The sequence below is a fragment of the Oncorhynchus tshawytscha genome, linkage group LG12 (genome assembly GCF_018296145.1).
Source record: "Oncorhynchus tshawytscha isolate Ot180627B linkage group LG12, Otsh_v2.0, whole genome shotgun sequence".
Classification (NCBI taxonomy): domain Eukaryota; kingdom Metazoa; phylum Chordata; class Actinopteri; order Salmoniformes; family Salmonidae; genus Oncorhynchus; species Oncorhynchus tshawytscha.
Window position 1 is genome coordinate 66,804,187 of NC_056440.1, and position 13,771 is coordinate 66,817,957.

Below are 13,771 nucleotides of genomic sequence, written 5' to 3' on the forward strand. Positions count from 1 at the left end.
CTTCGAGTCTTTAGGAAACTATGCAGTTTTTAAATGACTATCACCACCTGTAGCACTCACTTGTCATCATGAAGTGCTTTGAGAGGCTAGTCAAGGATCATATCACCTCCACCTTACCTGCCACCCTAGGCACACTTCAATTTGCATACAGCCCCAATAGGTCCACAGATGATGCAATTGCCATCACACTGCCCTATCCCATCTGGACAAGAGGAATACCTACGTAAGAAAGCTGTTCATTGACTACAGCTCAGCATTCAACACCATAATACCCTCCAAACTCATCATTAAGCTTGAGGCCCTGGGTCTCAACCCCGCCCTGTGCAATTGGGTCCAGGACTTCCTGACGGGCCGCCCCCAGATGGTGACGGTAGGAAACATCATCTCCGCTTCGCTGACCCTCAACACTGGGGCCCCACAAGGGTGCATGCTCAGCCCCCTCCTGTATTCCCTGTTTACCCATGACTGCGCAGCCAAGCACGCCTCCAACTAAATCATAAAGTTTGCAGACGCACAACAGTAGTGGGCTTGTTGGCGTCCCCCCTTGGTTTGTGCCGTGTCGGAATTCTTTGTGGGCTATACTTGGCCTTGTCTCAGGATGGTAAGTTGGTGGTTGAAGATATCCCTCTAGTGGTGGGGGGGCTGTGCTTTGGCAAAGTGGGTGGGGTTATATCCTGCCTGTTCAGGGGTATCGTCGGACGGGGCCACAGTGTCTCCCGACACCTATCTCAGCAGCCAGTATTTATGCTGCAGTAGTTTGTGTCAGGGGGCTAGGGTCAGTCTGTTATATCTGGAGTATTTCTGCTGTCCTGTGTGAATTTAAGTATGCTCTCTCTTTTTCTCTCTCTCGGAGGACCTGAGCCCTAGGACCATGCCTCAGGACTACCTGGCCTGATGACTCCTTGCTGTCCCCAGTCCACCTGGTCGTGCTGTTGCTCCAGTTTCAACTGTTCTGCCTGCGTCTATGGAACACTGACCTGTTCACCGGACGTGCTACCTGTTCCAGACCTAATGTATTCAACTCTAGAGAAACAGCAGGAGCGGTAGAGATACTCTGAATGATCGGCTATGAAAAGCCAACTGACATTTACTCCTGTGGTGCTGACCTGTTGCACCCTCGACAACCATTGTGATTATTATTATTTGAACCTGCTAGTCATCTATGAACATTTGAACATCTTGGCCATGTTCTGTAATAATCTCCACCCGGCACAGCCAGAAGAGGACTGGCCACCCCTCATAGCCTGGTTCCTCTCTAGATTTCTTCCTAGGGAGTTTTTTCTAGCCACCGTGCTTCTACACCTGCATTACTTGCTGTTTGGGGTTTTAGGCTGGGTTTCTGTACAGCACTTTGAGATATCAGCTGATGTAAGAAGGGCTTTATAAATACATTTGATTGATTGATTTATGAGACAGCCTACAGGAAGGAGGTGAGGGTACTCAGAGTGTGGTGTCAGGACAACTACCTCTCACTCAAAGTCAACAAAAGAGAAGATTGTGGACTTCAGGAAACAGCACAGGGAGCCCCCTATCCACATCGAAGGGACAGTAGTGGAGAAGCTAGAAAGTTAAGTTCCTCCGCGTACACATTTCACGGACAAACTGAAATGGTCCACCCAGACAGACAGTGTGGTGAAGAAGGCGCAACAGTGCCTCTTCAACCTCAGGAGGCTGAAGAAATGTGGCTTGTCACCCAAAACTCTGACAAACTTTTACAGATGCACAATCGAGAGAATCCTATCAGGCTGCATCACAGCCTGGTACAGCAACTGCACCACCCACAACCGCTAGGCTCTCCAGAGGGTGGTGCGGTCTGCACAATGCATCACCGGGGGCAAACTATCTGCCCTCCAGGAAACATACAGCACCCGATGTCACAGGAAAGCCAAAAAGATTGTCATGGACAACAACCACCCGAGCCACTGCTTGTTCACCCCACTACCATCCAGAAGACGAGGTCAGTACAGGTGCATCAAAGCTGGGACCGAGAGACTGAAAAACAGCTTCTATCTCAAGGTCATCAGGCTGTTAACCTCTCTAGGGTACGGTAGCGTCCCACCTCGTCAACAGCCAGTGAAACTGCAGGACGACAAATTCAAAACAACAGAAATCCAATAATTTTACACCATTTTAAAGATACACTTGTTGTAAATCCAGCCACAGTGTCCGATTTCAAAAAGGCTTTACGACGAAAGCAAACCAAACTATTATGTTAGGTCAGAGCCAAGTCACAGAAAAACACAGCCATTTTTGATGATCTTCATCAGATGACACTCATAGGACTTCATGTTACACAATACATGTATGTTTTGTTCGATAAAGTTCATATTTATATAAAAACAATCTGAGTTTACATTGGCGCCTTACGTTCAGAAGTTCCAAAACATCCTTTGATTTTGCAGAGCGCCACATCAATTTACAGGAATACTCATAATACACATTGCTAAAAGATACAACTGTTATGCATGTAATTTACATGCACTTCTCCTTAATGCAACCGCTGTGTCAGATTTCAAACAACCCAAACAGATATCCTCCATGTTGTGGAGTCAACAGAAGTCAGAAATAGCATTATAAATATGCACTTACCTTTGATGATCTTCATCAGAATACACTCCCGGGAATCCCAGTCCCACAATAAATGTTTGACTTTTTTTTCGAAAATGTCCATCATTTATGTCCAAATACCTCCTTTTGTTAACGCGTTCAGTACACAATCCAAACACACGACGCGCGATCACTGGGAGCAGATGAAAAGTCTAAAAGTTCCGTTACAGTCCATAGAAACATGAAAAATGATGTATAGAATCAATCTTTAGGATGTTTTTAACATAAACCTTCAATAATGTTCCAACCGGAGAAATCCTTTGTCTGTAGAATTGCAATGGAACAGAGCTAACTATCACGTGAACGTGTGAGACTGAGCTTGTGGCTCTCTGGCAGACCTCTGCCTCATTCCCCTCTCATTCGCCCCTACTTCACAGTAGAAGCATCAAACAAGGTTCTAAAGATTGTTGACATCTAGTGGAAGCCTTAGGAAGTGCAATATGACCAATATCCCACTCTATATTCGATAGGCAATGAGTTGAAAACCTACAAACCTCAGATTTTCCACTTCCTGGTTGGATTTTTTCTCAGGTTTTTGCCTGCAATATGAGTTCTGTTATACTAATATACATCATTCAAACAGTTTTAGAAACTTCTGAGTGTTTTCTATCCTAATTATATGCATATTCTAGCCTTTATGGCTGAGTAGCAGGCAGTTTAATTTGGGCACGCTTTTCATCCGCTTTTAACAGACCTCTGAGACTATCACAGTGCAGGTGCATTTATACGGAGACTTGATTACACACAGGTGGATTGTATTTATCATCATTAGTAATTTAGGTCAACATTGGATCATTCAGTGACCCTCACTGAACTTCTGGAGAGAGTTTGCTGCACTGAAAATAAAGGGGCTGAATAATTTTGCACACCCTATTTTTCAGTTTTTGATTTGTTAAAAAAAGTTTGAAATATCCAATAAATGTCGTTCCACTTCATGATTGTGTTCCACTTGTTGATTCTTCACAAAAAAATACAGTTTTATATCTTTATGTTTGAAGCCTGAAATGTGGCAAAAGGTCACAAAGTTCAAGGGGGCCGAATACTTTCGTAAGGCACTTCAAGGCCTACCTTCAAACTCAGTGCCTCTTTGCTTGACATCATGGGGAAATCAAAAGAAATCAGCCAAGACCTCAGAAAAGAAATTGGAGACCTCCACAAGTCTGGTTCATCCTTGGGAGCAATTTCCCAAGGATGAACCAGAGATGAACGTACTTCGATGCAAAAAGTGCAAATCAAGCCCAGAACAACAGCAAGGACGTTGTGAAGATGCTGGTATCTATATAAATGATCTATATCCTCAGTAAAACGAGTCCTATAAATCCAGATTACCTGAAAGGCCACTCAGCAAGGAAGAAACCACTGCTTCAAAAACAGCCATAAAAAAGCCAGACTACGGTTTGCAACTGCACATGGGGACAAAGATAATACTTTTTGTCCTCTGGTCTGATGAAACAAAAATAGAACTGTTTGGTCATAATGACCATCATTATGTTTGGAGGAAAAAGGTGGAGGCTTGCAAGCAGAGGAACACCATCCCAATTGTGAAGCACAGGGGTGGCAGCATCATGTTGTAGGGGTGCTTTGCTGCAGGATGGACTGGTGCACTTCACAAACTTCACAAAATATATGGCCTCATGAGGAAGGGAAATTATGTGGATATATTGAAGCAACATCTCAAGACATCAGTCAAGAAGTTAAAGCTTGGTCGCAAATGGATCTTCCAAATGGGCAATGACCCCAAGCATACTTCCAAAGTTGTGTCAAAATGGCTTAAGGACAACAAAGTCAAGGTATTGGAGTGGCCATCACAAAGCCCTAACCTCAATCCTATAGAACATTTGTGGGCAGAACTGAAAAAGCGTGTGTGAGCAAGGAGGCCTACAAACCTGACTCAGTTACACCAGCTCGGTCAAGAGGAATGGGCCAACATTTACCTAACTTATTGTGGGAAGCTTGTGGAAGGCTACCCGAAATGTTTGACCCAAGTTAAACAACTTAAAGGCTATGCTACCAAATACTAATCGAGTGTATGTAAACTTCTGACCCACTGGGAATGTGATGAAAGAAATAAAAAGCTAAAATAAATCATTCTCTGTGCTATTATTTTGACATTTCACATTCTTAAAATAAAGTGGTGATCCAAACTGACCTAAGACAGAGAATTTTTACTTGGATTAAATGTCAGGAATTGTGAAAAACAGAGTTTAAATGTATTTGGCTAAGATGTACGTAAACCTACGACTTCAACTGTATTTTCTACCATGTCTTGCATATATATATATATATAATTTAATTTTTTTGCCTATGCCACCTGACCATCGCTCATCTATATCTCATATATATATACACATATATATGCAAGACATATATATATATACATACACATATATATGCAAGACATATATACATATATATATATATATATATATATATATACACATATATATGCAAGACATACATATATATATATATATATACACATATATATGCAAGACATACACATATATACATATATATACACATACATACATATATATATATATTTTACCTTTATTTAACTTGGCAAGTCAGTTAAGAACACATTCTTATTTTCAATGATGGTCTAGGAACAGTGGGCTAACTGCCTTATTCAGGGGTAGAACGACAGAGTTGAACCTTGTCAGCTTGGGGATTCGATCTTGCAACCTTTCGGTTACTAGTCTAACGCTTTAACCACAAGGCTACCTTCCGCCCCATATATTTATGTACATATTCTTTGCCATCCCTTTACGTGTGTGTATTAGGTAGTTGTAAGTAATCTAACAATTTCACAAGATATTTCTATTACTGCACTGTCAGAAATAGAAGCACAAGCATTGCTAACACTCGCATTAACATCCGCTAACCATGTGTATGTGACCAATAAAATTTGATACACCCACAGACACACCCACACCCATCCTAGTCCTGTGATTTGTGCTTTGTTCATAAAATAGCCTAGCTCTGACTGTGAGCTAATTCATCAATCAATATATGGGCAGCTTTTCTCATTGCTATTGAGCACACAGAGCAGGCAAGGTCCGACACAAACCAAACCTGGCTCAGGGATTAAAATGGTCTCTTCCACGATCAGAGTAGTAATGTACAAGAGCTTTATTTGGATAATTTTCTCTGAATAAAATAACATTTTACTGGAGTCATGTGTTTGAGAGTGTAACGAGCACTCGGTTGATGTTCACTTTCAAATCAAGTGTCTTTCCAAATAAAGGGGAGAGGGAGACAGTAAACAAAACACAGTTCTGGCTAGAGTGAGAGAGAAAGAGCTGCTGGCCTGGTGAAAGAAATCCCAATTCTGAGTGTCTTCAAATAGCCCTGGTAGGACATCTTTCAGCAAGATGGAACAAAACCAGTGTAATGGTTGCTTGGCCTCTAGGCTACACATCCCATTTCCAGAGAACAACACCACAGAGGCCAAATATATTCCTCCCAATACAGTTACAGTGAGACTGGATAAAACTGTAGGAATAGGCTGTGTACATACACACTGTAAATGTACATTCTGAAAGCCATTCATGCATTCCTTCTTTTCTCGGTGGCTAAAAATATAAATTGGTCTCAATTCTGAGCAAAGCGGATTCACAGAAATTAGCTTGCATTACATTCATATGACAACATATTTCTGGGGTGTGATGCAACACAGACTTTGACTTTGGCTAATGTGGACAAAAGTATGACATGTTTGGCTCTGCAACATCATGAAGTCCATGACCCCCCCCACTCCATACTATCAAGGCCTGCAAAGCAGACAGCTGGGAAACAGAGCAGTTGGACACGAGTGAACAGTGCTACGGACAGAGTCTATCTGTGATTTGACTCTGGTCTGACTTGTGGGTTGGCAGGTAGACTAGTAGTTAAGAACATTGTGCTAGTAACCGAAAGATCGCTGGTTTGAATCCCCGAGTTGACAAAGTAAAAACTCTGTCAGTGTCCTTGAGCAAGAAACTTAACCCTAATTGCTCCTGTAAGTTGCTCTGAATAAGAGAGTCTGCTAAATTTAAGCGTAAGGACCAGTACAATTTACCCTGGTCAGAGCAGCTTCATGTCATAAGTCATTGCAAGCTCCGTGTCAGAGGAGTGAGGAAGATGTTCCGCTCTATGGGGATTGTGTGTGTGTTTTTTTCTCACAAAATGCCAGCTACTGTTGTTGTGGGGGCGGGGGTGCTCATTTAGGAAGTGGGTTACTCTTTTGACTCCTAGATGGAGCAGACCTTTACTGACAAGTTGCTGAAATACCAGCCCCTTGTGTCACGTCTAAACAGCCTTGGCTATTAGTGCAAACTTTGTAGTGCTGATATTTGGGATCTTCGGCCATGTACATAGGCTGACAGTACGTGGCCTTGCAGACCTGCGTAGAACAAAGGCAAAGCAGCTAGCGAGGTACTCCTCTGTCAGCAGTCATGGGCAGCTTAGCTGCATGGAGAAGGATGTGTTTTCTGTATCCATAAGTGTTAATTTTTCCATGACCTATGAAATGTTTGAATCCTTCTCGACTGTAATGTGTAATTCAGAAAAAGTTTTTAAAATGTGTGTGCCTGTGCGCAAGAGAAAAGGTCTGAAGCACGCACCAGAGTGCATAAGGAGGGTGAGTTTACCTGTGGCCACAGCTGCGCTGCTTGGCTGGCTGCTACTGCTGCTGACGTCGACATACAGCTCATCCTCTGCCTCTGTGGACGAGGGTGAGGATGACTCGCTGGTCAGCTCCTCACTGGAGCTGCTGGTGCTGTGGAGCAGCGCGTATTTCCTGCGAGCGATTACCTCCCGCTTCTTCCTCTGGAGAAGTAGGCGCTCTTTCTGCTTCTGAGTCCGCTGGATGGCGCCGGACCCAGGCTTCACAAACCGCTTCCTATGCAGTGACCGCCGCCCGCTCAGACACGGCCGCTTCAGCACCGGCACCGGCTCCATCTCCAACCGTGCCCACTTATGAGAGCGGCTTCCCCGAGTCCGACCCAGAATGGTGCGCAGACCCACCCCTGTCCCGCCCCCTGTGGTGGAGACCGGCGCCTGCTGTGTTGGCTGCGGTCCCCCTGCTGCTCCCGTCCCTCCAGCCTCCACCTCTTCCTCTGAGCTCAGAGTGTCCGAGTCCCCGAAGCGCAGGCTGGAGGAGGGAGAGGAGGCACAGTCACTGAACGAGGACTCTGGGTTGCGTTCGTCCATGCTGCGACGCTCCAAGAGATCTGGCTGGTGGCGCTGAAGGGGAAGAGAGCCCTCACTGACACGACCCTCCTTCAGGGAGCAGTCCGACGGCCCTGGCTGTTGGCTCTTGCGCTTTTTGCGTCCAGGCAGGCCCCTGTCTGGGTCTCTGCGGGCCCCTGTGTGGCTCAGGGGCCGGTGCCTAGTCTCGGCACACAGCTGTGCAAACTCGCTGCCTGCCTTGCCGATCACCTCCATGTTGGCAGGGAAGCTCTTGGCTGTCTCCATGGGCTCTGGGTTGGCCAGCGGACCCTTCAGGTGCTCCTGTCTACCCTGGGCCTCAGAGGGCACCTCGCTCTTCATGCTGCCTGGTCCACGCAGAGGCAATGCCAACTACACTTCCACCAGCTCCTATAGGTCCATTGGCGGCACCGCAACTAACCTAGTTCTGTGAAACAAGAGAAGATAAACGTTAGACACTAACAAATTGCGATCATTATTTTTCAATGGAGTTTATGAACAGAAATATGGGCTAAATGTATTATAATAATATTTACATGTGGTGGTAGTATAGGGGCACTCGCTATCTGGTTGTGTAGGCAAAAACAGTGCACCATGGTTTGTTTTTTGAGAGCAAATTAATTGAGGCCTTGGGCTGAGTCAATTGTGTAGCATTTGTTTTATTATCCATTCCTGGCAGTGCATGACTCAGACTGGGTGGTAATCTGGGACTAATCTCAGTATGCTGGCTAGGCTTGATGCTGTAATGAAGGAAACTGATGAGCAAAGTAAGGTCATGCAGCCTGGTAATATGGAAAAGGTGGAAACAAACACTGGAGCATCTCTTTGACCAGTTGAATGTCTCCAGCTCAATTCTCTATTGTAGAGTTATAAAACCATGGAAAGGCTACGTGGGGAGATTAGGAGACATCTTTGTAATGGCATTACAGGAACAGAATGGACTGGAGAACTCGCTTATCGATATCTTCAGAAGGTACCAGGCTACAAGCAACCAATGCTAAGCATGCATCCCTTTGATATAGATCTTGTAAATAAAAACAAGCATGCTGGCATCAAAACACTAGCCTAGCAGAAACTCTTACCGAAATAAAAGCTTCTAGGCCTTCATAGGCCTAATCTCACCACTTTCCTCCTTCCCCTCTCCATCCCTCTTCATTTATCACACTTCCCCTCTCCATTTATCACACTTCCCCTCTCCATCCCTCTTCATTTATCACACTTCCCCTCTCCATCCCTCTTCATTTATCACACTTCCCCTCTCCATCCCTCTTCATTTATCACACTTCCCCTCTCCATCCCTCTTCATTTATCACACTTCCTCCTTTCCTAAAATGGTCTAGTCTAATCACACAGTTTCTATTTAAAAAAAGAAGCCTTTCACCAAGGGGAGGACAGAGTAAAATGTCTTCTGCTTCAGTGCAGTCACCTCAAGTCCTTTCCTTTGAATTATGAAAGCAGCCATCTGTTTAAGAAGGCATGTTAGCTCCATTCATTGGCCTACTTCTTGGTGTGGTGGAGTGGTATAACGTGCACACACAGCTGGCAGGGTGGTGTTTTCCTATACTTGATCCACCAGTAAAACACCTCAAATTAAGATTCAGAATAAAATCCCACTTTATGAGATGTTTTATTTAACGACACAAGTGAACTGGACATTGTAAACTATCCTTTAGAAGCCTTATAATGGTTGGCCTAATGAAGCCGTACTGATTAAACAGTAATGTGTAAAAGACATACTAATTGCCAATCTCCAGCCTGCAATATCCTGTGTATTGACAAGGCTCAGTTTGAAAACAATGAAGTCTATGGTACAAAGCATTGTTCACACTACAGGCTTTAAATCTCAAAACTGCTTTGGAATACTGACTGTCCAAACAGCAAGTTACAAGTGACCAAATCAGATGTGTGGGAGTTCAGTCAAAATTATTTTGCTGACATGGCTATGCTAGTTGTCATTGTAACAATAGGTGTTTGCTCAGTAGTGGAGGCTGATTGGTAGTGGTGCTCCTGCTTCCTATCACTCAGAAGTTATGTAGCAAGCTGAGGTGACAACAATGGCTGCCATGGACATTTCCCAGTCACTTTGAATGTTCAAAATCCTCATGTAATAAGACTGAGCCTCAAACGATAAGATAGTAGCATAGGCTATAACAATGCACCCACAAGACACAAGCACACATTATAGTAAGTGAAGGTTCTGTTCTGTCTAAGCATCAAAAACGTGTATTTACTGTTAGATGGGCCCTATAAAATCCGCAATGTGGAGAATGATGGCAGAGTCACCGAATCCAGACATTAAAACGGAATTCAACAATATTCAAAAACATATTGAACTTAGTAGGGAATCAAGTAAATGTATTGAAAAGTAATACATTTCTCTAAGTTTATCATAAGACAAGAACAGAAAGCATCAGTCATTTGTATTTCCTGCAACTTTCTGAAGAGGCAATGAGAATACCACTTTGTGTAGCTGTTAGCGATGATGCTAACTCAAACCTGTCTGATAGATGGAAAGGTCTCCCAAACTTTCTCAATTAATGTTAACTACTAAGTAGCCTATGCTTACCTGGCAGAATGATATCATGAGTATTTGGTTAGAAAACTCGGCCATCATGTCTGCTCCAAAAACAGCACTTTCTCTTGCTAGGTGCTCACTTGTATTAAAAGGGTAATTACATTCCAAAATATAAACATCTTACATTTTTCCCCAGACTCAAATAATTGTCTCCTGGTGTGCTTTAAGCATTTTTGGGTTCTTAAAACATCAAATATTGTTGTTTTTCTATTAAAACGTCTGGTTGAGAGTAGAGGTTGACCGATTAATTGGAATGGCCGATTAATTAGGGCCGATTTGAAGTTTTCATAACAATCGGAAATCTGTATTTTTGGGCGCCGATTTTGCTGATTTTTTTTTTTATACCTTTATTTAATTAGGCAAGTCAGTTAAGAACACATTCTTATTTTCAATGACGGCCTAGGAACGGTGGGTTAACTGCATTGTTCAGGGGCAGAACAGATTTTCACATTGTCAGCTCAGGGGATTCAATCTTGCAACCTTACAGGTAACTTGTCCAACACTCAAACCACCTGCCTCTCATTGCACTCCATGAGGAGCCTGCCTGTTTCACAAATGCAGTAGAAGCCAAGGTAAGACGCTAGCTAGCATTAAACTTGTAAAAAACAATCAATCATAATCACTAGTTACAACTACACATGGCTGATGATATTACTAGTTAATCTAGCGTGTCCTGCGTTGCATATAATCAATGCAACGCTGGGGGATGATTTAACAAAAGCGTATTTGCAAAAAAAGCACAATCGTTGGACGACTGTACCTAACCATAAACACCAATGACTTTCTTAAAATCAATACACAGAAGTATATATTTTTAAACCAGCATATTTAGCTAAAAGAAATCCAGGTTAGCAGGCAATATTAACCAGGTGAAATTGTGTCATTTCTCTTGCGTTCATTGCACGCAGAGTCAGGGTATATGCAACAGTTTGGGCAGCCTGGATCATTGCGAACTAATTTACCAGAATTTTACATAATTGTGACATAACATTGAAGGTTGTGCAATGTAACAGGAATATTTAGACTTAGGGATGCCAGCCGTTAGATAAAATACCGAAAGGTTCAGTATTTCACGGAAAGAATAAACGTTTTGTTTTCGAAATGATAGTTTCCGGATTCAACCATATTAATGACCAAAGGCTTGTATTTCTGTGTGTTATTATGTGTGTTATAATTAAGTCTATCATTTGATAGAGCAGTTTGACTGAGCGATGGTAGGCAGCAGCAGGCTCGTAAGCATTCATTCAAACAGCACTTTTGTGCGTTTTGCCAGCAGCTCTTCGCAAGCACAGCACTGTTCATGACTTCAAGCCTACCAACCTAATGGCTGTTGTAAAAATGTGAAATGGCTAGCTAGTTAGCTGGGTGTGCGCTAATAGCGTTTCAAACGTCACTCGCTCTGAGACTTTTATGGAGCGATGGGTAACGCTGCTTCGAGTGTGGCTGTTGTCGATGTGTTCCTGGTTCGAGCCCAGGTAGGGGCGAGGAGAGGGACGGAAGCTATACTGTTACACTGGCAATACTATAGTGCCTATAAGAACATCCAATAGTAAAAGGTATATGAAATACAAATGGTAGAGAGAGAGAAATAGTCCTATAAATAATATATTAACTACAACCTAAAACCTCTTACCTTGTAATGTTAAAAGGAACCACCAACTTTCATATGTTCTCATGTTCTGAGCAAGGAACTCAAACGTTAGCTTTTTTACATGGCACATATTGCACTTTTACTTCTCCAACACTTTGTTTTTGCATTATTTAAACCAAATTGAACATGTTTCATTATTTATTTGAGGCTAAATTGATTTTTATTAATGTGTTATATTAAGTTCAAATAAGTGTTCATTCAGTATTGTTGTAATTGTCAATATTACAAAAAATAATAATAATAAAAAATAAAAAAATTGAGAAGAAAAAATAAAATAAGTCCGATAAATCGGTATCGGCATTTTTTGGTCCTCCAATAATCGGTATCGGCGTTGAAAAATCATAATCGGTCGACCTCTAGTTGAGAGCGAAAACCTGACAAAAACTGGAACATTTCAGAAACCTGGGAAAACTAAGAGAAAAGAATTTGAGAGAGAAAAGGAATTAACAAAAAATTATAACAGATTTTATAGGGCCCTATGTTAGCACATCTCAGGCAAAGAAAAAGAAAAGCACCCAGCAACTGTGGTCAGGTCAGTGTTTTTGCCGTAGCTACAGCAAATACTGCAATACAATCCGGTCTGTTGCATTCCATTCGCTGAACCTGAGGTCTTGATGTTACACAACACCAGACATGAGCATGCAGCACTACTAGCTTATTTAATGATCATAGTGTATGAAAACCTGCACCTGGAAAGTAGTGCAGAGTGTAATTTGGTGTGTTCATGAGCATACACTAGAATGCAAACCTACTGCAAAACCCAGTCAGTCAGTGAGTGCCTGGGGTGGAAGCCACTTCCTCCACCCATTATTTGGACAAGAGTATAATTCCATAGTTATGGATGTTACATTTGCATGCAAAACCACAACTTAAAATGTCACAGAATGGACAAACAAAATCTAAATTAAAAGTTTGATGTGTTTGTCTATAGAACCCCTTGGGGGGAGTTTATACAATATTGGCATGTTGGTTTCACTTTAAAATGACAAAATTACTTTCTCAGGTTGACCTTCTGCTGGAATTCTCCATATGCATATTAAACCCCAGTGACCCATAAGTAGATTGAGGCATGCAGGAAACATAAGGATTGTGTGGGTGCTGGTCTTCAAACTGCAACGAAACCCTGAGTGGGTCAACCACTAGGTAGGGATCATCAAATCATCATGAATCCTCCACATCTCGAAGGTTTGTGTAGCCCTGAGTTGACTACCATTAAAGCATGATATCCACCTCACAAACTAGACAACAGGAGAGGGTATCTGGCCAGGAGCCCTCAATGTGTAGCCTAGCCTACTAAAGAAAACAAACATTGAGAGTAGCACTGAACAAATACCTGATACAGTATTCATGAAAACACTTGTGAATCATGATTGTGTTTCCATCTCATGAGCAAAGAGAAGGAAGAGGATGCCGCAGGTGGAGACTTCTGGGAACTGGGGCTAGGGGGGGGGGCATCCTGAGATGCCCCCTCCCTAGGTTCCAAAATATAACTGCTGCCAGGGAACCAAAGCCCCGACCCATAATCCTCTGAGGCTCCCCCTGTGAGCCACTGATGAGTCCCTGTGCCACAGAGCGAGCAGCGCCATGACACACAGCAGCCTTAGAGGACAGCCACCTTGGCAATCAATCCCCCCTGGCACCAAGGTGGAGACATTTCAGAGGAGAGGGCGTTTATGGGAAACTGCTTTAATTCATTCCTTGAGCAGCACAACGCAGACCTATCTTGAGCTTCTCGGCAAACAGTTTCA

General features: G+C 43.0%; 1 protein-coding gene across 1 annotated transcript in view; it reads right to left on the reverse strand.

Moving 5' to 3' along the window:
- rnf111 (ring finger protein 111) overlaps positions 1 to 13,771 on the reverse strand; it is a 51,153-nt gene that overhangs the window by 33,656 nt on the left and 3,726 nt on the right. Inside the window, 1 exon segment of the mRNA XM_024440251.2 lies at positions 7,239 to 8,224. Coding sequence (XP_024296019.2) covers positions 7,239 to 8,139 — 901 coding nt within the window. The 5' untranslated portion in view covers positions 8,140 to 8,224.